This window comes from Canis aureus, chromosome 33, assembly GCF_053574225.1.
Source record: "Canis aureus isolate CA01 chromosome 33, VMU_Caureus_v.1.0, whole genome shotgun sequence".
NCBI classification, from domain to species: Eukaryota; Metazoa; Chordata; class Mammalia; order Carnivora; family Canidae; genus Canis; species Canis aureus.
In genome coordinates this window covers 38,632,685-38,659,393 of record NC_135643.1, presented here as the reverse complement: position 1 = coordinate 38,659,393, position 26,709 = coordinate 38,632,685, and the positions used below count along the sequence as shown (strand labels likewise).

The 26,709-nt window shown below is 40.4% G+C and overlaps 1 protein-coding gene across 5 annotated transcripts in view; it reads left to right on the top strand.

The window, feature by feature from the left end:
• PDE5A (phosphodiesterase 5A) overlaps positions 1-26,709 on the top strand; it is a 133,519-nt gene that overhangs the window by 90,404 nt on the left and 16,406 nt on the right. For 4 of the 5 annotated variants that reach the window (XM_077882466.1, XM_077882462.1, XM_077882464.1 and 1 more), the window contains exons 12-17: positions 5,781-5,927; positions 10,898-11,023; positions 12,631-12,725; positions 21,430-21,517; positions 24,289-24,389; positions 26,325-26,402. In XM_077882466.1, the coding sequence (XP_077738592.1) occupies positions 5,781-5,927; positions 10,898-11,023; positions 12,631-12,725; positions 21,430-21,517; positions 24,289-24,389; positions 26,325-26,402 (635 nt within the window). The remainder of the gene's footprint in view (positions 1-5,780; positions 5,928-10,897; positions 11,024-12,630; positions 12,726-21,429; positions 21,518-24,288; positions 24,390-26,324; positions 26,403-26,709) is intronic. The other variant, XM_077882465.1, reaches the window with a different exon arrangement.

Sequence of the window (26,709 nt, the reverse complement as noted above, 5' to 3'; positions counted from 1 at the left end):
AAAAGACAGCCTCTTCAATAAATGGTTTGAGAAAACTGGACGATACATGGAAAAGAATGAAACTGGACCACTTTCAAATGCTGTATACAAAAATAAACTCAAAATGAATTAAAGACTTAAATGTAATAGTGGAAATCATAAAATTCTTAGATGAAAACGTAGGCAGTAAACTCTTTGGCATCATTCCCAGTGATATATTTTTGAATCTGTGTCCTCAAGCAAGAGCAATAAAAGCAAAAATAAACAAATGAGACTACATCAAACAAGAACGGTTTTACATAGTAAAGGAAACCAAAACAAAAAGGCAACCTACTGATTGAAAGAAGATATTTGCAGATGACTTCTCTCTAGCTGTAAAAGTCCTACCTGGCATCTTCTTGCAATAGGACGTGCTTCATCTATATAGAAAATCTGTAGTTTGGTGTAGCCACCTTCATGAATTACCTTAGATTTCCTGGATAACCTGCTGCAGCTTCTACATCAGCACTTGCTGCTTCACCTTGGACTTTTATGTCATAGAAATGGCTTCTTTTCTTAAACCTCATGACCAACCTCTACTAGCTTCAGACTTTTCTTCTGAACCGCCTCATCTCTCTTAGCCTTCACAGAATTAAAGAGAGTTAGAGTCTTGGTCTGGATTAGGTTTTATCTTAAGGGAATACTACAGCTGATCTGATCTATCCAGACCACTGAAACTTTCTCCACATCAGCAAGAAAGCTGTTTCACTTTCTTATCATTGGTGTGTTCACTGGAGTAGCACTTTTAACTTGCTTCAAGGATTTCTCCTTTACATTCACAACTTGGCTAACTAGAGCTTGAGGTGTGGCTTTTGGCCTGTTTTGGCTTTTGACATGCCTTCCTCACCAAGCTCAATCATTTCTGCCTTTTGACTTAAAGGGAGAGACATGCAACTCTCCCTTCATTTGAACACTTAGAGGCCACTGCAGAGTTATTGACTGGCTTAGTTTCGGTATTGTTGTGTCTCAGGGAATTGGGAAGCCCGAGGAGAGGAAGAGAGATGGTGGAACAGCTCGTCGGTGGAACTTCAGAACATACACTGATTTACTGATTAAGTTTACCATCCTATATGGGCACGGTTGTGGTACCCCAAGAAATATATTTTGAAGGCTCCCCAGCAGAAGGTTGAGATGGATGCTAAGGGAGTTTTGCCATAGTATCTACCAAGGGGATACACAGTGAGTGTTTCCCTGGTGCAGCTGGGAAGGATGAGAGAAAAACTAGCTCTATGAAAACTTGGGGGGATGCATTCAAGGCAGAGGAAAAACAGTTAAAGAGGCCTGGAAGTGAGAAAGAGTATTAACCTAAAAAAAAAAAAAAATGATAAGAGTGACTTGTCAAACAAATGACTTCTTCCCATACCCTCCCCCCAACAAAAATACAAATGGCAATTTCAGGAAACTCCAATTTTCATTTAGAGCATTACTGCAGTAAGTAGAGATACCACCACATACCTAGTCTCATCCTCCTCTACACTCACACAGAGGCTGTGGGTCCTCTGTTTAGCCAGGAGTTGTGGGATATCCCTTTTCATGTGTGAGGAAGCCTGACAGTGACATGAACATGGAATCAAGCATGAAAAACACAGCATAATCATAACAGCTATGGTGTACCCATCCATTTACCTTAAATGATGAGAGGTCAGAGACAGACTGAGCCCCATACAGGAAAGACACTGGTAGGATTCACATGCCACCTTCAGGGTGGTATTTCGTTCCAAAGTGAGAAAGCAATAAGTTCTGGAGTCCTGTGGCTAGAGAAATAAATACACCATAAATTCGGAATATTAAATCTTAGAGACACTCTCACCCAACCCCCTCATTTTACAGGTAAGAAAGGAGGTTGAACATCTTGTTGAGGGTGATAAAGTCAGGGACACATTGGGACTAGAACCCTTAATAGCAAAAATGTCCCCTTTGTAAAAAAATATATATATATTTTATGTATTTGAGAGAGAGCGACAAGGAGGCACAGAGGGGGAACAAGAGGGACAAGAACAAGCTGACTCTGCACTGAGTGCACATGGGGCTCAATCTCATGACCGTGGGATCATTACCTGAGCCAAAATCAAGAGTTGTGCACTAAATAAATGACTGAGCCACGCAGGTGTCACACAAACATAACTTTTTACCATGTGCTTCACTTTGCTTTAAAATTCCTCTTTTTATGACCATTATCTAATGCCAAAATGTAAATATAAATGTAGTAGTTACTCTCGCTAATTGTGATCAATTTAATATTTAGCTCTTTGTCAGTTGATATTCAGAACAACTGGATTTGAGTTAAGAACGCTAAGAAATTAAAATATTTTTAAAACAGTAAATACTGTGGGGCTGCAGGGGGACTCAATACTGCTTCCTTTAACCCAGTCCAGTCCTACTCCCGAGTATATGTTTAGTTCCACCCTTAGTGAATTTCACTTCCGAAACCGATTGTGGTTTTAAAATTTTTTTGCTGAAATGGTGAAAAGGGACCAAAGCATTAGAAAAAGGGTCATAAAAGGGTGACTTAAATGAAGAATTTCCTCTGAAGTGTAATGAGAGGTAAACTAGTTTCTTGATGAGTTTGGCAGATCCAATTCCAGAACTCAGAAGAAAAATGAGACTACTACGGATTTGTTTGCCAGATTGAATCTTTAACTCACTGAGCTTCCTGTACTTTTTTGCATCCCATATTTGGTTAATTTGACACAAATTAAACTCCCAACTCTAGAAGAGCTTATCTATATTTGAATTAAGCAATAAAATACCTAAACACTGTTGCCTGAGGAGTCACAGGCATTTACACTCTCATATGGAGAAACCAGCATTATTCTGTGGGATTAGATGGTATCGTAAACTGAGTTAGATTATTAACCATTAGACATATACACATCTATAGCACCTCGTAGCTTCACAAAATCTTTAGAAACAGGCTATTTCTGTTAGTCTTCAGTGCTGCCGTGCAATAAGTCAAATTATCACCTGAAGAAAAAAAAAGTCACTTTGTAAATTCTAACAAAACAGTCACTAAAAGAAGCCGCTGTGAAAATCCAGAATTTTATATATATATATATATGTATATATGTATATATATATAGCCTATCCCAGAAATGCCACAACCTTTATTCTCTGCGATTAGTAAACTGTAGAATATTTTGTTTTATGAAATGGTAAGAATTACAGGTCGTGTTTTATTCAAAAGCACCTTTATCCCAAGCCCTTTCAAGACCAGAGAAAGTTGAACTGCCTCGTGATGGTCAGGGAGGCAATTTACAAGGGCCGTGAACGACCTCTGATTTGCTCATGGCTCGTTAGCAGTCAATTCCGAGAATTCTGAACCGCTATATCACTGACCACAAGGTTCCGAAGGAAAACGTTTGCACATCCCCCCTGGGTCAGCTCAGAAAGGTTGAGTCTTGGTGTGGTGTGACTGAACAAGCAAAAGACAACACTGTTTTCTCTCCGTAGAGAGGTTGGGAGTTAGAGTGTCAAGGAGAGAGGCACAAGCTGTGTTGGCCTTCTTCATCCTACATCTTTTATGGAAGGAAAGAAAGAAAACTTCTGTAAGAATAATGATGCCCTGAGGGGGGAAAAATCTGTTCTCCAGTGGAGTGCAGTATGTTTAAGGGAAGCAGCTGCAATCTGCTCCGAGTTACCAGGGTGGGCTGGTAGTTCCCACCTCCACACTTCCCAGTTGCACAGCAGTTGACTGCTGCAATCTCTGATGTTGGGGCCTGGTGTCAATAATGAAGCCCTTGATCTAAACATTTTAAATCCTCTCTTCCCCTGCTTCAGCCCATGCAGTAGCCTGTGGAACTTACTTAACAAAATGCATATTTTCTCGTGAATTGGGGGTTTGGGAAAAGATTTGAAGTGTGGCCTATGAAGAGGTGACATTAATTTAAAGCTTAAACGTGTCTGAGAGAGGCGAGTACAATGTGATGGTCAAGATAGGAGAATGGGCAAGCGCCCCAAGATGGGTAGGAGAAAGCTGTGGACTGATCCTTAAGATGTTGTTACTTGGGCCCTTTTACTTCGGAAAAGATGGAGGTAAAGCAGAGTAGTGATATCCTAGACACTCCTAGGAAAACTAAGGGGTTTGGAGTGAGTCTGGGAAAAGACCTTAAAAGAAGGAACCAGGTTCAGATTTCCTAATTTGTCTTCCCTCTGCCTGGCTCCAAGTTAAAGCCTCTTTTCATCAGGTAAATCGCAGCCCAATCTGGCTAAAGCAGTTAACGTGCTGGCAGGGAAAATGGTCAAGGGGGTGAGGGAGTACCCTGCAAGTTCTGATGCTCATTGGGGCCCAGCAGGAAGTCTAAGAGAGAAGCCCGACAGCTCTGCTCAGTCTGAGGGAGCCAGGCGCCTCGGCCTTGGCCAACATTGCTTCATGAGAATTGGGGCTCAGAGTGGCTTGATTTCTCATAAGCCAAAAATCCTTTTTTTTTGTTGTCGTCATTAAAGTCATTAAAATCTCCCATTTTTTAAATAGTATAACGGATCGCAAGGCACTTGCCAGGTCTGCTAGTTTTCCAACGCAGGTTAATGGGTTTCATCCTCCTTGGTGGTTTGGGGATTTTAAAACTGGAACTTATGACTCATATAAAGTGAAGGGAATAAGATTTTCCCCTCTCACTCATTTAATAAGTGTTCATGTTAACAATTATCAAAACTGTATCCATCAGTCATTTCAATGGATACAGAGATGTATAAGATACAGTCCTGCATATAGATCCCAGGGTACTTAGGAGACAGATAAACAGGAAATTACATTACAGTTAATTTTCTGTAATTAAATGGATATTCCCAAGGTGGGGTCTGCACGGAAGGGCATTTAACCCTTCTTTGGATGTGAGCTGTGTATCAGTTAAAGAGAGGAGTGGGTGCTGCTTTGTAGGAGAAGCAGGAGTTATGAACGAACATTGATGAAAAGGAGCAAGGTATATTTAAAGAAGTTGCAAGTGTTGGCTACAATTAAATAATTATCAAATCAAAACCAAGGATATTATTAAAAAAAAAAGAAAAACAGGTGCCCCTCCAGAAACAAAACTGGTGTCTTTTTTTTTTTTCTTAAGACCCACCCCAGATCTAATGAATCAGAATCGCTGAATTTTTTTTTAACGTGCACCCTATGTGAGTCTTAGGATCAGGCTTGGTTGAAGTGCATTCTGCTCATCCGATGCCCACAGTAGATTGTGTCACATCTGAAAATAGGATAGTCTGCCTGGATCAGAAGCTGGCATCCCTTCCCTAACTGGCTGGGCTACTGTGGGTAAGGCAGTTAGCCTCTTTGTGCTTAAGTGTTTGCACCTGAAAAATAGAGCTAGAGTATCCGCTTAGCAAGAGTGTCTTGCCAATTAAACATAAAATACGTAGAATGTTATCACGGTCCTGCTCACCACTTGATCCCCAGCCCATAGTATTGGGATGGATCCAGAACAATTACTCAATAAGCGTCTGTTCAGTGACTAAGACTGGAGATGTAAATGGGGCCAGATTGCCGGAGTCCTTAGTTCTGCTTACGGTTCTGAGTACAATCTCAGGACAGTCCCCCTCTCTCCTCCACGTAGCCTACCTGGAACCCACACCCCCGCCACGTGACTCATAAAAAAAAAAAAACCAAATACAGAAGTAGCTCCTTTATCAAAAGATTTATAGGGTATACATAAAAAGAAAAAAACACAATGTGGTATTTCCCTAAAGTAAAGTGAGAAAACTTTGTGAATCACTGCTGCTTTATAAAATTTACAGCTTTATTTCATTTTGTTCTGTTTTTACCTAAGGCTGCTGTGGTACCATCTGCTCAGACGCTTAAAATTACTGACTTCAGCTTCAGTGACTTTGAGCTGTCTGACCTAGAAACAGCACTGTGCACAATTCGGATGTTCACTGACCTCAACCTTGTGCAGAACTTCCAGATGAAACATGAGGTAGGAATACAATCATGTCCTTTGGAAAAGAGAGATAGTGCATGTGCATTCGTGCATGTGTGTGTGTGTGTGTGTGTGTGAGAGAGAGAGAGAGAGAGAATTAATATACTGTCACCTGATGCCTCCCTGAGATTTTTAAAGAAAAACGATCAACCCTAAAAAGACATTTATTGGGTTCTTACTGTTTGTCAAGCACCAAGGTAAAGAACAGGGGAGAGTATCCCCAGGAGTGGGAGTAGGACGTGCCAAGGCGGGCTGATGGAGTGGGGCTGGGGCATGGGGCACTGGTTGAGAGAGGCAGCGTGGCGAGGCTGGCAGCTAGAGAGGAAGGTAAGAAGTAGAGATTGTATGGAACTTTGTAAGCTATTCAGAGGAATTTGGGTTTTATCCTGAAAACAATGGTGAGTCACTGAGGAATTTTAAACAGGGAAGTAACTTGATCTGATTGCAGAGGTTATGATAACACAGTGCGGACAAGCACCAAGACAAAGTGAACTGCTTTGGAAATGAGGGCGTTCAGGCGCTTGATGAGAGGCCAAGCTTGTGGTTTGAACAGTGGCTACCCATATGGGGTGATGACGAAAACTGATTTTTAACCCCTGCCAATTACCTTATTTACCTCTCAGAAAAAAGCGAGACTTCAGTCAGTATCTTCTAATACCCATCCGGAGATACTAGGGGAGAGCTCCATAACGGCTGAGTGTATAGCATCAAAGAATAAGGGGGAAAGAGAAAGGATTGTTTAGGGGGAAAATGTAGTAATTTGCCTTCAAAGTTACTTTTTTTTTTTTTCTGGACAGTTGAATTTCTAGTCTTGTACAGATTTCCTGTCTGGGGATCCCTGGGTGGCGCAGCGGTTTGGCGCGTGCCTTTGGCCCAGGGCGCGATCCTGGAGACCCAGGATCGAATCCCACATCGGGCTCCCGGTGCATGGAGCCTGCTTCTCCCTCTGCCTGTGTCTCTGCCTCTCTCTCTCTCTCTCTCTCTCTCTCTCTCTGTGTGACTATCATAAATAAATTTTTAAAAAAATCAAAAATAGATTTCCTGTCTGGAAATTTAAATCCTTTGAAAGCCTCTACTATTTAGCAATCCATGAATTCATAAAATGAAACTTTATTAGCATATACAGTGTACCCGGCACTGTGCTAAGTATTCATTTCAGCAGAGGCTCTCAAAAGCCTAAATTAGGAATGAAAATGAAGGGTTAATATAACTAGGTTAATGCAGTGTCATTTATGGTATTCTTGGAGTATTCTTTCTTAAATTTAGCCAAAGTATTGGGTGACTGAGCCACCAGTCATGATCCCATGGTCCTGGGATCGAGCCCCATGACTGGTTCCCTGTTCAGCGGGAAGTCTGCTTCTCCCTCTGCCCTTCATCTTGCTTGTGACTCTCTCTCTCTCTCTCTCTCTCTCTCTCACACACACATAAATAATCTCTTGAAAAAAATTTAGCCAAAGTTTATCTTACTCTTGGGTAAAAACAAAGAACTACTGTCTGTGGATTTAATAATACTTCACTCATCTTAGAGCCATGTTGATTAAGGGACATCATGTTACTTGATTACTTCAAGAAGCTCTCAAGAATGGTTCTCTGGCCTGTTGTTAGTGGCCCTGTTCTCAAATGAAGAAATTCAGATAGCATGAGAAGAGTAGAAAGATCATGGATTTTGAGTTACAGCTCTACTGGTTATTAGCTCTTATTTCCTTAAGCAATTAATCTCTCAAATTCTCAGTTTCATAGTCTGTTAATTGGGGATAATGGTATGACTTCCCCAGTGAGAGTCTTGTGAGAATGACACATGCATCGATATGACTATTTGTATGCATGCGTATGTGTTCCTCTCTCTCTCTCTTTTTAAAGATTTTATTTATTTATTCATGAGAGACACACAGAGAGGCAGAGGGAGAAGGAGGCTCCATGCTGAGCAGGGAACCCATCCCAGGACCCTGAGATCATGACTTGAGCCAAAGGTGGATACTTTTGAGTCACTCAGGTGCCCCAGTCACTCAGAATTTCTTTTAGCAACTCTTTTTCTTACCTTTTCTTGAATTTTTGTTCATTAGGCAGATATTTTTCTTAAAGGTCTCATTCATTTACTTTCCTTTTCTGTTTGAATAACTACTATTCTGATTCTGGCCAACACCAATTTGAATATCACAGTCGTTCTGATTGGCCTTCCTCCCCTTAGTGACTCTCCTATCATGGTTGGTTTTGTTTTTTGTTTTGTTTTTTTTTTTCATGTTTATTTCAGATACTATTGTCAGTATAATTTTAGAGTGACAAAATTAAAATGTTATTACTGGAGATCATGAAGCTGCAACAACAAAGAATATTTTCAGCTGAAAGATATGTCAAATCTTCATGTCTCTTCTTGGCTTCCAAATCTTGAGTGACTCTCCTATAAACATCACAACCATTACTATTGCGGACCTATGAAACAGACTCTTGACTCTACTTGAACACATCTGCATACGTTAATTTTCACCTTCTCTCTTTGACGTGTCATTCCTCTCCTGAATGGACTGCCCCACTTAACAAGGCTGTTCCACTTTCTGCTACAGCCCACTTCCTCAGAGTCTGACTCAATCCTAGGTTTGACTTCATACCCGTTGGAATACTGTTGACAATTTGTGGTCTCGATTTTATTTCCTTTGTATGTACACTTTTATTATTTTCACTCTGATTGAGATTCTTGAGGGCAGAAACTGAGCTGTTTTCTGTTTCTTCTTTTTGTCCCAGAGCATCTTGAGTCTGCCACTCAGGATTTAGGAAGCCTTTGTCATTGTTGGAGACTGATCAGTGTATTGAGCATGCTCCCTAGGGTCATGCAATTTGCACATAATTATTCAGTAGTCCTTTACAAAAGACTATATTGCAGATTTGAACATGCCAGGCATATCCACCAAGCACTGAGCAGATCTGACTATAATTTTCCTAAATGCTATTAACATCCTGATAGATCTGTATATACAGAGAGCAAACTGATGGTTGCCAAAGGGGAGAGGGCTGGGGGGATGGGCAAAATGGGTGAAGAAGAATGGGAGATACAGGCTTCCAGTTATGGAATGATTAAGGGCACAGGGGATAAAGTCAATGATGTCATAATAGCACTGTATGGTGACAGATGGTAGCTATACATGTGGCAAGAATTGCATGATGTATAGAGAAGTTGAATCACTGTGTTGTGCACCTGAAACTAGTGTAACATTATGTGTTAACTATACTCGAGAAATGTTTTTAAAAAGTCATCCTGAAAAAAAAAATGAAAAAAAGTCATCCTGATAATAGAACCCAAAACTGTGCTTATATCTAGTTCCTAACTACTGTACCCATTGGATTACCCATTTCTCTTAGTCCCATCTTATTACAAGGATAGTAGAATAGTCCATCAGGAATTAATATTTTGTAGTCATTTTGGTCATTATTCCACATTTTGTGATTATATGCACATTTAATTATATCTACAGATTTATGATTAGTAAAGAGACATATTCATAGGTTAAATTTTTGGGTTTTCCTTGATTCTTTAATTCATCATCAGTAATTTTCTTTAACGCTTTATAGTTTCTAACTATACACATATAGTTTCTAACTATGCACATCGAAGCAAGTTTAGAGCTCTTAATTCTGCTAAAAAGATGAAACTATCCTCTTTCTAGCTGATTTTGTTCAGAAATAGTCATGATGAAAGAAACTGCACTTGGGATTAACACATGTCAGTCTTAGGCACACAGAAATCCTCTGCTAAATAAGGTGACTTGGAGGTGCAAGAGCTAGGGGACATTTGGCTTGCTCGTTATCAGAATTCCCTGTGAACTGCGTAATAGAACAGGAACAAAAAGACCTGAAAAGAAAAGGAGGGTTATGAAAGCACTGATTTTTCTACCAAACCCTATATAAGCAATTTCTACCAACAAAGAAGAAACCTTGTTTTTGGCCTACTTCTGCAGCCAGTCATTTGTATTGAATGTTGTTAAAGCAACGTTCTTTTTCCTGGTACTTTTTCCATGCCCGAGGGCAATGTTCTTTGTGTTTGAGGTTATCTCCAGTGATATACTGAGGAAGAGGCACATATTTGTTCTCACAGATCCCCCAAAGCATAGTAAATCATTCAGAATTGAAGAGAGGCAGACTCTGATGCTAACCCAAACAAAAAATAACCATGCTTGGGGCCCAGGCATCTCTGGGGATTTTATTGAATACACTACTTGGAAGATGAATTAAACCCAGCTTTTGAGATTTTCTGGTCTGTCCGCCCCCCCCCCCCAGTCTTTTAAAATACGTCTTTTTCATAGGGACCTCTGGGCTTTATTTTGCATATATATCTTTAAAAATTACTTCTTGGTAAGCAAGCAGTAACTCTGCCTGAATACTTAAGTGTAGTTTAAAAGGAACAAAAGACCTGATGGCATCAGGACTTGGAGCTCCATTCTGTGCTCAGACATTGCTCTCTATCTCAGCTCCCAGTCCACTTCCCCAGCCTTGCACCGAATACCTTTGCAGAACTAAAAAGTGGGAGTAGAGAAGAACTTGAGAGTGGCTATTTCCATGACTCTCTACACGTGAATTCGTGAATTCGTACACAGTTGACTATTTGATGGCACACGAGACACAGTATCTTTTAAAAAGCTAGTCAGTACCTTCCTCACCCATGCCAAAAATACCTTCACTAGAGCTGTCTTGCGTTTTACGTCTCACGTAGTTAGCATGGTGGTTAACATGGTGGGCTCTGAAGTCTAACTGCTCAAGTTTGAATTTTAGCCTCTCCCTTTACGTTGGAGCAATGTGACCTTTAGCGAGTTACCACTCAGAATGGCAGTTTCCTCATCTGTGAAATTTTCAAAGTCGTAGTACCTCCCCCACAGTCCAAGGCTTAGATGTAAATGCTTCCTACAGTGCCTGGAACAGAGTAAATATGTGATACGTGTTAGCAAGCATTATTACTACTTACGCTTTATTTCCTAAAGGTTCTTTGCAGGTGGATTTTAAGTGTTAAGAAGAATTACAGGAAGAATGTTGCCTATCATAATTGGAGACACGCCTTTAATACAGCTCAGTGCATGTTTGCTGCTTTAAAGGCCGGCAAGATTCAGGTACCTTTTAGAGCTGTTTTTATATATAAAACCTCTTGCTTTAGTAGTAAAATTTACAGCATATTTTTTCAAGGTTTTTTTTTTTAAATATTGCACTAACAATGATTGGAATACTGTTTATTGTCACTTACAAAATAAATTACAGCTTGTTAATTGAAGAAAACTAGCATGGCAAAATACTTAGGTATTAATTTTCTTTCATATGTAACATATATGGCATATTTTTAAAAAATCTTTAAAATAACTTCATGTTAAATTTAGTAGTCTTTGGGCAAATAAATACTTTCTCCAGAGGAAATGTCTACAGTATGAGAAAAAGTATCAAATTTCTTGTGTTCATATTCAACCAGCTTCACAGTAGAATTCCTCAAAAAAAAAAAAAAAAAAAAAAACTCAAATGGCTTCATAGGTAAGTCCAGGATTCTCTATCACATTTTCTCTGGAGCACTCAGTTAAATTTTTTAAGTAGTATTTCATGGAAAAGGCTTTAATATCGTATACATTGACCAGACCCTGTATTCAAGGAAAATCAGTGCAGAAAACGTTCAAGTAATTTGTTCCTTTCCAGGCCAAATTTTATCCATACCTCTGTTCTTAGATTCTAACTTCAGTGAGAATCGACTAGTTATTTAGGTAAGTGATACCAGGCATCCATCACATAACTGTGTTTAATTCAGAGCTTCCATGCTCTTTTTTTTTATTAAGGAAATTCTAAAAATATTATTCTCTGACTCTCCTTCCATAGGCTGCACATTTTAACTGGCTAGAGCTAAAAGAAGGGATTGTTGTCCACGAATCCATATGAAATACCATAGTAGTATTTTCCTGCCATAGCAAACATTTATAAAAATTAGGATAAACTTATTTTGGGCTATAGAAAGGTCACCAGGATTATACCACTGAAGACTATCCTTGCTGTTTTTATGAAGAATAACAAAATGGTGATTTTGTCTAACGTTGTAGACATACTGCATAGAATGTTAAGGGTTCCCGCAGAGTAGAGCTGATGATGATTTCAACTTGTTTTCTTACTGATAAAGGAGACAAGTAGTACAAATAATACAAATGGCAGATGTGACAAAAATAACTATGGTTGGCCTTGGAATATATTGTGCAACTTTTTAAAGGCAGATTTTTTCATTCCTAATCCTCTTTTTTTTATGTCGTTTTGCTTACTGCTCATATTGTTTGTGTTCCTGAAGGATGTAGCAACTAACAGCAGGGAGTGAAGGCAGCAGAATCTTCAGGAGTTAGAAGGCAGAGAGATAGCAATTATTTAAAGTTTAGTTTGATGATTCCACATATATATATAGAGAGAGATCATGAAAAGTTAATGCTCTTTACAGGAGGTGGACAGATTACTGATTGTTAGAGGCATTTCAACCTTCTCTGTTGATAAATGACGTTTCTAATAATCCCACCCTGAAGACAGAGTACAGCTGGTTCCCCACAAAGTAGGATTCTAGCATGAGTCCTCTGTGACTGTAAAGAATCCCATGTGAAAAACACTCAGAAAAACAAATACATGATTGATGAAAAGAGGTAGGATAATGAACTTTACCAAATTGTCTTTCTCTTTCTTTCCTCTGACTTCTCTGGTCACACAGAACAAGCTGACTGACCTGGAGATACTTGCCCTGCTGATTGCTGCTCTCAGCCACGACTTGGACCACCGTGGTGTGAATAACTCTTATATACAGCGGTAAGGCAGGTTTTCCCCAGCTAGAGAAGAAAATGTTTCTTTTCGATTGTAGGGCTATCTTTTTTAAGGTAAAAGCCACAGCAAAATTTGATGGTACCAAATTTCAATTGATCAAGGCCCCATAACATACTCTGGTTTTATTTAAGGGAAATGGGGAAAAAAAATAATCCAAATCCAATATTGGATTGATAACATTTCTGACCTGAAGTTCAACAGAATCTTTATGTTGAGAATCTAATTTCACTAGATAATTACCAAGAGGTTTGCTTTAGTTTATGTATACTCAGCGCTTCATTAGAAAACAATTAAGACTAGCTCAGGGGGTGCCTGGGTGGCTGAGTGGGTTAAGCATCTGCCTTCAGATCCATCAAGATATCAGGGTCCTGGGATCCAGCCCCCTCACCCAGCCCCTCGGGTTCCCTGCTCAGTGGGGAGTCTGCTTCTCTCTCTCTCTCTCTCTCTCTTTCTCTCTCTCTCTCAAATAAATAAAGTCTTTAAAAAAAAAAAAACCTAGTTCAAAAAAGGTAAATTTTTACCCTGAAATAGAGGAGATAATATTTGAAAAGTGCTTAGCTTGATCCTAACTACTTAGGAAGAACTCAGTAGAAGGAGGCTTTTGGTCTTAGGGAAGACAGTGGAGTGCAGTGTTGGCAAGTTTGGGCCTGCAGTCAGATGAGACTCAAACCCTACCTTTGGCACACAGCTCCTGTATGACCTTGGGCAAGGGAACTTATTTCTCTATGCTTCAATTTCCTGCTCTGTAAAATGGAGATAATATTACCTACCTCATAGGGTTGATGTAAGTTTTAAAAAATAACACATACCAATACCAGGTAGAATGTGAAGTGCATACTTAAGCGCTAAGTCTTAGCAGCAGATGCTAGTGATAGTCCTATCAGCACCAGAAGTTTGCTTTTTGACTGATCTTGAGAATAGATACTGACTCTTGAGACAAGTGTTTCAGGCTCCTTTTCGGGCCACCCTAAAGTGACATTTGCAATGACAAATGAGAGGATAAAGGTGACATCACTTTTCATGAGATTTCTAAGCCACCGTCACATGTTTATTTACTTGTAGCAATTTAGTTGGAAAGCCTACATCTTAATGGCAAAATCTCTTACTACTGAGCACTTTCTTAAAGTATGCAAGTGATGCGACTAATGGATAGATCTCTTAAGGAAATTCCAGATGTCTGATATCTTGAAGGAATTTCAGATTCCCTTTATCTAATTAAATGGAAAACTTCATGTAAAAAGAATTGTAATGATGCAGCCACCGTGTCCTCTGCTGACCTTTGATGGGAAAAGATATCAAGCTCTTGCCTGAGTGTCAGAGACTGGCTCTTTCCTAAGATCTAAACTTAAAGAGGAAACGTTTTGGAGAACAGACTGGATCACATGTCTGTCCTGTGTCCTCTGTCGCATGATCATGCTCCGGAGCCTCATGTTGACCCGGGAGTAATTACGATAGGGAACAACCACACAAAAAGATACATAGCGAGGGAACCTAGCCTAAAGATCCAAGCCAGCAATACTATGTTCCCTCATACCTCAAAGCTGAACATATTATTGGTGTATGGCTTGCTCTAAGATGCCATGTTGCCTTGCTTTAGAGACTCAGCTATTTTTTTTCCTTTGTTTATTTAAAAATAATTACCCAGAAAAACATCTGGAGAAACGTCATCTTCTCTTTAAAAAAAAAAAAAAGGCCTGGGAAAAATTCATAGACTGCAGAATCTTGCCTTCATACACACCACAAAGCAGACTTCCACCAAGTAAGAATAACTTCAAGAAAAAAAGTTAAAGGAGTTTCAGGGATTTTTATTTCTTCCTACATCTCTGTGGTTTGAATAGAAGAAATGAAGAATTTTCCAGGGATGTTTCTTTTTTTTTTTTCTTTCCTTAGTGGTAAATGAGTGGTAACTCCTAGTACCTCAGGAGGACTTTCTTAACCAGGGGACTCTTGGGGGAATAAGAGCACCATAAACATTCCCATATAAGGAGCTAACTTGTAAAAAGGTATACAGTGTCCAATCTCGTCAGTATTCCAACACTATATGAAGAAAACTATCACAATAGAAGAAGGCACAGAAATAAAACTAATATATCAAAAAGATGAAAAGCACTCATGTGGTAGCAAAATTAGAAACTGAACTCTCCTGTCATTCATTCCTCTTGAACATCTTGTCAGAAAATTAATTTGAGGTAAGATGTACAAGAAATTTCATTTTGACTCATTATTTTTTTGTTGTTATTGTTGTTGTTGTTTTTGGAAAAAGATTTCATTTATTTGACAGAGAGAAAGAGAGAGCATGAGCAGGGGAAGGAAGAGAGGGAAGAGCAGGCTCCCTGCTCAGTAGGGAGCCCAGTGCAGAGCTTGGTCCCAGGACCCTAGGATCATGACCTGAGCTAAAGGCAGATGCTTAACCAACTGAGCCACCCAGGTGCCGCCATTATTTGGTTCTTTGATGGCTTACTTGATTAGGAAAACTGCCATTATGAGGAGTACTACAGGTGTGCCAGTGGGAAGAGTTCAATGCTATACTTTCTTCTCCCATTTGGGTGGGTAAGAGAAAGATATTAAATTATTATTTTAAAAACAGAATAGTAGGGATCCCTGGGTGGTGCAGTGGTTTAGCGCCTGCCTTTGGCCCAGGGCGCGGTCCTGGAGACCCGGGATCGAATCCCACGTCGGGCTCCCGGTGCATGGAGCCTGCTTCTCCCTCTGCCTATGTCTCTGCCTCCCTCTCTCTCTCTCTCTCTCTCTCTCTGTGACTATCATAAATAAATAAAAATAAATAAATAAATAAATAAATACAGAATAGTAGGAACAAAATGACAAAGTACAGACATCTACTAGAGAGAGCACAGTGTAACAGCTCCTGTAAAGAAACCTCTTGGATTGGGCCTGCAGTCAATATAAGAAGACTGTTGTGGATGCATTTATCTGGTTAGATTCAAGTCTGACATTTTATCAGACTTGAAATAATAGAGTGAAAGTATGCTACATTTTAGGCAGCCGGCTAATGGGCAATTAATTACCAGGGCCTGGCACTTTGTTAGGCCGAAAGAGAGCTATAAAGCATGAAATATGGTTCCTGTGGTAAGTAATTACCATAGTCTCATGAAACAGTGGTGATCAACACAAGAAAGCCCCTAGTAAGTCCTGAGTTGTTTAGTAATGGGGATTGATTGTAAGCGTTCGGCAGAGGAGATTGGTCAAGACTGGTGCTGTCCATCTCCACTGTTCATGGGAGAAGTGAGATCCTAGGAAGTGGGTCAGAATCGGAAAGGATAGAAGACAAAGATATCCCAGAAACACTGTGAGGTGGGGGGCATTCCCATGGGACACCGATCATGGCCTGTGCAGTCAGGAGGCTCACCGACAAGGGATGGGGAGTAAGAGGGTGATCAAGTAGAAGTTATAGGCCCCTTGGAGAGAGAGCTATAAAACCAAGCAGTATACTTGAGATGCGGTAGAGTGAAGAAACAAGGAGCCACTGCAGTGGGCAGTAAAGACCTTGCTTGAGAAGGAGAGCCTGAAAAGTCAGACACGGGCTGTAATGGATCAGAACTGGAACCTCAGAGTGCAGCTCAGAGGCTGCTACAGCAAGCCAGAGTCATGGTGACCATCCTACTGGCCGCAGTGAGGAAGAGATGGAAGGAGAAAGGTCTTTCCATTTAATATTAAACAGATGGTTATATGCCTGAAGGAAGGGGGAAATCCTGCCTCCTGGCCCAAGAAACTGGAACAGCAGTGGGGCCACTTATGAAAATGGAAGAAATGGGACCTACACATGCATGCGTGTGTATTTAGGGAGGAAGGCACGAGAAGGACAGAGGGAAAGGAGTGTTGGCAATGAGGAGAAAATAATAAATGAGTTGGGAGTTAGAAGAGGTAAAATGATCAAAGGAATAGGTTGTTTGTTTGGTCTTTTTTCCAAGATTAAGTTTCCATAAAATCAGAATGAAAGAACTTCCTGGTAACTATAATCCACCGTGTATCTCAGGCCTGCATTTGTACCCTGGTATTCACTCTCTGTCAGAGAAACAGAAGTGAGCTGGAGACCTGGGCTGGCATGGTGGCAATGGACTGTCAGCAGGCTCTGAAGGCCACAGCAGGGCAGTAAAGACAGCACAGGAATCACAGTTTGTAAAGTTCAACTGGGCATAGTCTGTATTAGCCAGGAAGGAGATCATTCCCATTGAGGATGGAGGGCCTGAGACACTACTAGAGTCTCTCAGTATGCAAAAAGTGGAAGTTCAAGGAGTCCTAATGTCACCAGCTAATAAAAATAATAATAGAAGTTAACACTTAATATGGCCCTTGCCATCTGGCATTGGGAGCTCCTCTTAGTAATTTATGTATATGAATTTAGTTAGTCCTCAGGCCGCCCCACAGTAGCCACGATGGTTACGGTGGTTAAGGGCCAACTCGAGCCAGATGCCTGGGTGCAAAAGCAAATACTGACTCCTCCCCTTACCATCTGACCTTGAACGAGTCATTTAACATCCCTATCCATATTTCCTTCTCTGTGTAATGGAATAATGACAGTACCTGTCTTGTAGTTTGTTTTGTTTGTTTTGTTTTGTTGACAAGGATTAAGGAGTATAAATAAAAGTAAAGAACTTGTAACAGTACCCTGCACAGAGTAAATGCTCTCCAGCTTTTAGCCTTTTCAAAGGGGGGATGCTGTTAAGGACGTACAGGAATTCAAGATCTTGCTTTGTCCCATGTTGGAACAGCAAAAATACTGTGTCTAGCAGCACCTAGTAGCTGTGGAACAAAGAAAGACGTATGTATTGTTGACGTGAGAAGAGACACTCAGTAGAGTCAAGGCGTTCATAGAACTAGGGTCAAAAGGCCAAATGAATCATCAGCTTGAACATCTGTGGCATGTAATTTGATGGCAGAGAATGCAAAGGTAAAATAGCCCCTGACTGCTGGAATACAGTGATCATTTGGAGAAAAACTGGGAAGTAAAGAAGTCAGTGGGGTTGACATGGCTTACGATAGGTAGTTGAGAGAGCCGAGCCCAAGAGTAATATATATGGATGAGAAGCAAAATCAAGGATGGTTGTTGAGAGTCTGTAAAGCAGCAGGGGCAGCAGGCATTGTTCTTCTCACAGAGCATACATTTCTATCGATTTCTAAGGCTTTCTATTTTTAGAATGTTCGGATTGGGCACTGGTATCCTAACGCCGCTTGAGGAGATGGACAAACGACTGTAGGACAAGAGGAAAATGCAGGAAGGGTGTACAGTCCATGCTGCTTGTTGACATCAGCGTGGGAATAAAGCTCGGTGGCAGTAGTGGCTCAGATGGGTCCTCGTGACAGGATCTCATATAAGGAAGCAACATAGTCTCATGTTTGAAGGAGTAAAAGCAATGGAATGTAGAATACATTGCTGTCCATGAATATTTTTGTAAACAGGAAACCTTGGGCATTTGTCACCCTTTTATTGATTCACAGATCATATTTTTAGAATGTAAGCAAAGGCAAACACACATAATTTGCATTCATCTATCCCACAACCCAAGAAGTTTTTGTAATGTGAAACAGTCCTTTCTGCATTATCTAAAAATGTAATAATGTGCTCGAAAGTTTAAACAAATTTGTGTCGTATCTGCCTAATGGCATTTCTGGTCCAGCTTCTAAGTATGTCAGTAAGTGGCTGCTGTGTGCAAAGGGCCGGGGTGGCGTGGGCCAGCATGATGTGGTGAGAGGATGTGTTTGAATCCCGGCTCTGCCATTTATTTTGACCTTGAGCAAGTTAGATCATCCCTCCGAACTCTTGGTTGTCTAAAGAATAAATGCCAAATGCTAAAGAATAAATGCTGAAATGCCAATCTGAGAGAGGCCTCAGCCTGGGGCTCCCCGGGGGGCACAGCCTGAGACACACGCTGGGGTGCACACATTTGTGCCTGTGATCCCCGGGGAGCTGGAGTGCAGGCCTGCGAGTGAAGACGCGAAAGAAGGAGAAGCCAAGGGGAAGATGAGCTACCAGCCGTCCACTCGGACGGGCAGCTGGTGCTCAGTCCTGCCAGGCGCTTTTGAGAAGTCGTGGGAAATGAGACCCAGAACTGTGCATAAATGGACGGGGCCGAGGGGAGACGGCCAGCCAGCCACAAGCTGCCGTGCCCCACTGGGCAGAGACCACCTCCTTGGGCCTCAGCTCCTCCGTAGCGCAGGCTCAGCAAGTGGGCCCGTGAAGTCGCGCACAGAACTGGCCACTACAGCAGTGGCTGGAGTCAGAGGTGGGGCTGCGGCTTTCTGTGTGCTGAGCAGAAGTGTCCCGTATGAAACAAAAAGTGAACATCAACTACTTGCACAGTCCGTGACATGTTGGAGGTTCTCAGCAAATGGTAATTATTATCATTAGGGGAAACATGTGACCAAACTCGAGGCTTACAGTCTAACAAGGTAATAGATGTCCGAACAATTTTGCTCCAGCTGGTGGAGCAAAATTGATATTAAACTAATACTGTATATCCTTGAGCTTCTTACATCTCATTGGAAAGAAACAGGTACTCTAGAAGCTTTTCCTTATCTAAGTGGAGGGAATGAGGAAGGCTGTGGTTGTCGCTTTGAGGTTGACCTTAGCGAGGCCAGTCTGAATGGCAAGAAAAGGCTCTGGCCAAAGTCGAGAAGAAGCACAGAACGCAAGCCAGAATTCAGAAGGAAGGCCAGCATTCTTTTTTTTTTTTATTATTACTTTATTTATAAGATTTTATTTATTCATGAGAGACACACAAACAGAGAGAAAGAGGGGCAGAGACACAGGCAGAGGGAGAAGCAGGCTCCCCGCAGGGATCCCCACGTGGGACTCGATCCCGGGGCTCCATCATCACGCCCTGGACTGAAGGCGGCGCTAAACCGCTGGGCCACCCGGGCCGCCTGGGAGGCCAGCATTCTTTTTGCCCCAGGCCCTCCATTATTCAGCGTCGCCTTATCTACTCCCGTGGCCCGGATTACTAACCACCTGCAGGGTGAAGTGTTCCGGGTCTACACCTCCAGCCCAGAGCCAAGCACAGATGTTTATATCCATTGGTGGACCTCAGGCACCTTGAAGTCTGCAGGTCCCGCCCTCAACTAGACCTCTTCCCCTCCTTCACCTCCCACCCTAATCGTCTTCTCCCTTTTTTCCAACGTCAATAAAGGACAAGGTAGGAACTGGGCATTCCTACTCCCCCCCAGGAAGAGCCCGGCCGGGCCCCAGCATCAGGATTCATTGCCAACTCCTACCTCTACGGAGCTTTCAGACAGCTCTGCTCTGCTTGTGTGGGAGTCTGTGACCCTAGCCCCGGCTGTCTCGTACCCACGTAACTAGAGCTAGGACTGCCAGCTTCCCAGTGGCCTCCTACCTAGCTTCCAGCAGTCTCCAACAAATTTACGTGTGTGTTTTTTTATAACTCTGCTCCTTTGACTCCATCCGTTGTGTCCCATCATCCGATGGCGAGCGCAGCATCTGGTCCATTGTACAACTCCCTGCACGTGGAGGGAGCAAGGCAGGCGGGCAGGCAGGAGCTAACTTGGGAAAGGTTACAGCAGCACCGAAAATGGAGGTTTGGGAGTCGGCAGGATTGGTGGAAGATTAAACAAGAATAGACGACTGCCCACTCTCTTAGGTTTATTTCCCTTTTATTGATTGGGTTTTCCCTTAAGCTACTCTTACTCCGCTCATTTCCTTCCGGTGTTCTATTCCTTCCCTCTTGGGCAGCTTCTCTATCTTCAAGTTAAATGCAAAGTAAATTAATGATTCATATAGTAGCATAAAGAAATAACAAAGTCAACTGTGTTCTCCAACACTGACTTGTACTTTACAATTCATAAACCCCTGTCCTATAAATTTTAGAAACAGAGACTTTCAGGACCTCTGACTTTTTCTTTTCCAGAAAAAATGGTGAAAATTGTGCTTCGTATTCACATGTGAAGGATCATGAGAAGTATGAGGCAGAGGGCTGTGTGTGTCATGCTTTAGATCTCGATTTGTGACTGCGTGTTCCATATAATGAACTGAGTGTAATTATCCTTCCCACCCCCTTCACCCAGCCAAATGGTCCCCACTGTTTCCCCCAAGCTCAAATTAAAGAGCTTGCAGGAGACCCCATACTGAAATAACCTGGATCCCACATGGGGCGTGTGTCCCAACACAGTTGTCTCCTCCCTCCCTTCAAAGGGGGGCGTGCACCAGCCCTGCCCCTTTTCTGTGCCTTCCAAAATTGAACCTGATAATTCCATCTCAGTCTGCTGTTTTTGGATATGTAGGCACGTGTGAATATGCTGACCTCCAGCCTTATTTCAGTGGAAAGACTAGCACTGAAATTTGTTCCAGGTTTTAAATTGCAGTTTTGAAACTGAAAAATCTCATTGGTACAGGTATTTCAGAGATTTTTTTTTTTTCATGTCTCAAGAAATTAGTCTTTTGTCCTTCTTCCAATTTACTATTTTATCAGTATTAAAACCAGTGAAGTTGAACTGGCACTGATCACACAGGTATTTGAAAATAGTTTGACTCTCTATTTCCCAGAGATTAACTCACTTTTTTCCCTAGCAAAAGTAGAGAAAATTGTTAGTTTGATTAATTTTGTGCAGTAGCCCGTTTTTTTATTAACCGGTATGAAGAAGACATTAATAACTGACATATTGGGGGGAAATTGGTCATTTTAAACTGTTTTTCTCTCTTCAACAAAATATTTTTCAGAAGTGAACACCCACTTGCTCAACTCTACTGCCATTCAATCATGGAGCATCATCATTTTGACCAGTGCCTGATGATTCTTAATAGTCCAGTAAGTACCTACTTTATGGTTGTGGAATTTTAAAAGGGAGCTTTATAAATTCAGTTTTATTTTTAAATTTTGGATTTATTCCCAGCATCATAAATTCTTGAGCATGCTTTATTCCTTTTTGGGTAAGGAAGGCAAAGCCAAAACATTTGCGATCTTCCTAGCCTCATTTCTCTAGACAACCAAGACTGTCTAAGTGTTGCCTGATAAAGGATATCTGGTTACTCACCTCTGTTTGGTTTTTGCAAACTAGAAACAAGCAAAACTAGTATTTTATGGCTCTCAGTTAATTCTTTTTTTTTTTTTTTTTGGTCAAATGAAGTGGTTTATACAGCTCTCAAAGGTTTGCTTTCACAAAACCATGCCTGTTCCTCTTTTTATTGAATCTTCTGACCACTAACAAACTGTTATGTTAAGGAATAAAGCTACTCAACAGTTTGGTGAAATGAGTATTTATCAATGTAAAAAAGCATATGCTATGCTAATTTATGTTAAGGAAAATAAAATAATGTACACCAAAACATCAACAAAGGTGGTCTTTGTCTAGTTAAATTATTAATACTTTTTATGTTCTTATTTTGATTTGTTCATTATTCACACTGTCTACTAAATGCATGTATTACCTTTATAATAGGAAAAAAGTGAAGACTACAACTTATGTGGAACAAACACAATGCATGGTATATACTCTTAAAGCAATTTTACCTCCATCTTTTTATGTTTACCCAGAGTGGCTAGTTCTTCTCTGAGCCCTAGAGATTTGGGAGTCCCATGAGTTTTCTAGTCTTTTTTTTTTTTTTTTTTTTTAAATCTCCTTCCTCATTCCTAAACCCCCATGTAGTTTCCTACCCCTCCAGACTTGGGGAGTAGGGAATAGGTAAGAAGAGGGACATGAACATTCTCAACAGACAGGTACTGTGAGGGGTTTCTTACCCTTTGTGCCTGGTAGGTGTTTAAACCAAGTTATTTTCTTGTGGGTAAGTTCATGATCCCTGCCAAGTGCCTTCATTTGTGAGGTTTTTCTACTAGATATTTCTTTAATGTGAATGATCACCTCTGTCTGGTTTATTTATGGCTCCTTCCTCAGCTCCTGAAAATCGGGTTGCTCACTTTCACCTCCTTTCTAAAGCTAAGGTTCTTTATTTTTCTCTTTTTTAAAATTTTATTTATTTATGAGAGACACACACAGAGAGAGGCAGAGACATAGGCAGAAAGAGAAGCAGGCTCCCTGCAGGGAGCCCAATGCAGGGCTCTATCCCAGGACCCCGGGATCACGCCCTGAGCCAAAGGCAGATGCTTAACTGCTGAGCCACCCAGGTGCCCCCTGCTAAGGTTCTTTAGCCCTCTTTGTGGTCCTTGAAAAGGACTGGACTGAAATCAACCCCATGCCTCCAAAACTTGGAGATTGCAAGCCATCCCACAGAGTAGTAACCTTTTCTTTCTTTTTCCACTTGAAATTGTTCTATTTTAAAATAAATATGGGGGATCCCTGGGTGGCGCAGCGGTTTGGCGCCTGCCTTTGGCCCAGGGCGCGATTCTGGAGACCCGGGATCAAATCCCACGTCGGGCTCCCGGTGCATGGAGCCTGCTTCTCCCTCTGCCTGTGTCTTTGCACCGCCTCTCTCTCTCTCTCTCTCTCTCTCTGTGACTATCATAAATAAATACAAAAAAAATTTAAAAAAAAAATCTCTTAAAATAAATATAAGTATCAAGAGTTTTTTTCTAAATAGTTTTCTTTCTGGTCTAGAACCTAAAATGATTTCATACTTAAAAAACAATGTTTATGGTTGTAATCATGGATTCATTAATTAGATATATGCCACAATGTTGGCATCTAGTTATTCTCGAACTAGTGTCTTAGCCCTGGCACACCACACAGAGCAGTGTCCCTGTCTTCAGAACAAATCCTTTGCCTCCAGATCTCATTCCTACACCTCTGGGGTTTTTTATTGGCCCTGAGATTTAGGAAGCACATCTGACTTAATTTGCAGATGTTGTTTTGAATATATGCTGAGTCTCCAAGAGATGCTTTCCGTAGTTCAAGATGAGAGAGCCACTATGCTTTAAATTACAGACAAGAAAAATTTTTTAAATGGTTATATAGCAAAAATTTTTCATTGTTTACAGCTGAATTTACCACCTTTTCAATATTTTTTATAGATGTTTTAACCCATCCTTGCTTTTTATCACCAGTAAACACACCTTTGGCCCACGCCCAGTAACTCATCTGTATTGGCATACTCCTAAAGAATACACACTGTTCTCAGTATTGAATAAATTAAAATTATATAAATTTGCATCCAAAAAAATGTTACTGGATTTATTACAAAATCCATAGAGAACTGATTTCTTTATAATCATTTTGTTTAAAAGTTTCACTACTCTACTCTTCGTGTCCATTAAGATGGCTTTGATTTTTCAAAGTTTCTCTTGCTGTACACTATAGCAATTAACCTGTCCAAAGGACAAAGATATATAGTAGTTATTAGATTTTAGGTCTGGACAAAGGAGTTTAAGTTTTGGAAAAACATGCATGTGTAGGTAGATGTACCGTTATGAAGCTGTCTTTCTTATCAGACGAGGTGGTAGGGGTGGAAGCATAGAGGGCAAACATCATTTCATGGCATTTATTCCAAGTAAGCAGGTGTCCTCTGTATTCATTAGCTCAGAATACAAGGTGTGTGTTTAAGATAATGTCACTGTAACTTCAGATTTTGTTCTTGTCAGCAGCTTCTCCAAGTGGAGTGCTAATGATGGTTTTCTTTTTTATAAAGGGCAATCAGATTCTCAGTGGCCTCTCCATTGAAGAATATAAGACCACGCTGAAAATAATCAAGCAAGCTATTTTAGCCACAGACCTAGCATTGTACATTAAGTAAGTTTTAAGAAATATTCTGAGATAAATAGGTCTTGGAAGTGTTTGCATTGTTTCAAACTTTTAAAATGCACATTGGAAAATTTTTAGATTATAAAGACAAATGTCCTGGCAAGTCAAATATCTTGTTTTTCAAATGGAGCAGTTTCTTAAAGGAAGCCAGGAAAGCATACTCCTTTGACTTCTTACTTAATGCTAGCAGTTACAGAATACAGAGTTATTTGTGCTGTTTATCTACTGCTATATCTCTGAAGCTAGGTACCAAGTACATAACCATCCTAACGTCATCCCATGCTAGGTTGTCCAACCTAAAGATTGAGAGCCCGTTCGCTTTGCCTCCTTTTCTTTACTCCCCCAGCTTCTGACCACGTGACAGTCCCTCCATGCTGTCATCTAAGCCTAGGTGGGCAGGAGAAGGAGCTAAGTAAGTGCAAGACAAATAACTCTTGTTTCTTTGTATTTGATTTTGGCAGAAGAATATTAATGTAGAACTTTAATTAGTGAAGCTACTGACTCAAAAAATTAAAGTGTGCATTAGAGTAGTATTTATCATGCATGTATGCATTTGCCTGTAACTAAACTGCTTTTCTAAAATCAGGAGGAGAGTTTGCTGCATTTGGGGAGGCATTAGCTTCCCACACACAAACCAGGTTGTTGCTACATGTATAGGAGTGAGGCAAGTCTGCTGGTGGCACTCATGGGATTTCCCTGAAGCGCAGCCCTCTCTCCCTCTGCACAGAGAGTCACATCCATGGCTTCAACCACTCTTAGGAGAAGTAAAAACAAATAGAATAGACACACAAAAACACATACCAGATATTCACTATTGTACATCTAAAAATAACTGCATCTAAAAGTGTCCGCATCGTTGGATTTTGGAGCACTTTAAAGTTAATTAGGATAAAAGAAAAAGCGGCAAACCTTAGTTTATTTAAAATGATTGCAGAATAAAGATTATCAAGTTACTAAGAATTTAAAAATACCTGTAACCACAAAGACTTCCAGCCTTTCCAGGCCACTCAGGTCTCACCTCTGAACCCTTACAAAATGTATTTTTTCATTTTTGGTACTCAGATCACATAGTCAATTTTTTTTTGAGTCAATTTTATTAGATAAGTTTTTCTACATTTGTTTTGTGTCTCCTACTAGATTTTATTTTATATATTTTTAAAGATTTTATTTATTTATTCATGAGAGACACAGAAAGAGGCAGAGACACAGGCAGAGGGAGAAGCAGGCTCCATGCAGGGAGCTTGATGTGGGACTCGATCCCGGCTCTTCAGAATCACTTCCTGGGCTGAAGGCGGCGCTAAACCACTGAGCCACCCGGGCTGCCCATCCGACTAGATTTTGAAAAGGACTCGTGTCTTAATAACTTCCCAAGATTCTTAACAGTGCTGGGCGCATAGGAGGTATTCACTGCACACTGTATGTACACTAGTGAATATTAGTGTACACCCAAAGTCAATTTGCTTCAAAAAGCCTTTACTATTTTATACTGACATAAAATAATTATTATGAACATAAAGTTTTTATCCTATACCATAATATATAAGATAAATGAAATTAAACTGAAGCCATATAAATCTGATTATGCCATACAATTAAAATTTCTTAAGTCATTCTTGGCATCAAATTTTTAACTCCTATTGTTTCATTTTCTTAAAATCATGTTTAAGAATTGAAATTACTATTATTATTTGTGATTCATAGCTAAAAACTAGATGAAGTTTATTGTTTTACCCAAAGAAAATGAAAGAAGAGAGGAAAGTGAGATATTTTTAGTTCCTTAAATGATTTCTATATTGGATTTTAAGAGAGGAAAAAACCATTAGAGATCTTTTTCCAAAAAATTTACTCTGTGAGTCTGTCAACCAAAGAAACAAGAGCCTGGGGACTCATCATAACTACCAAATATTTTTCTTTATTTTCAAGGAGACGAGGAGAATTTTTTGAACTTATAAGAAAAAATCAATTCAACTTGGAAGATCCTCATCAAAAAGAGTTGTTTTTGTAAGTAGGTTTACTGTCCTTAAAGCTGAAGTTTTGCTACCCAATTAATTTTACTATTATCAGATTTTACTGCAGTTATTTGTCACAGGGTGATGATCTTCGAGGCTGTCAGAATTCTCTAGTGTTATATAAAGGGCTGAATATGAATATTTATTTGAAAGGAAATGGATTTGCAAATGCAAGTGAATAAATCACTTTGTCCTAGAAGGACCTTTAAAAGGCGGTTGAATATTGATACAAAGCTATAAGGTCCCCTTGCTCATATTCCTGATTCTTTGGAATGGAACAGCTGCAAATAGCACCCCAA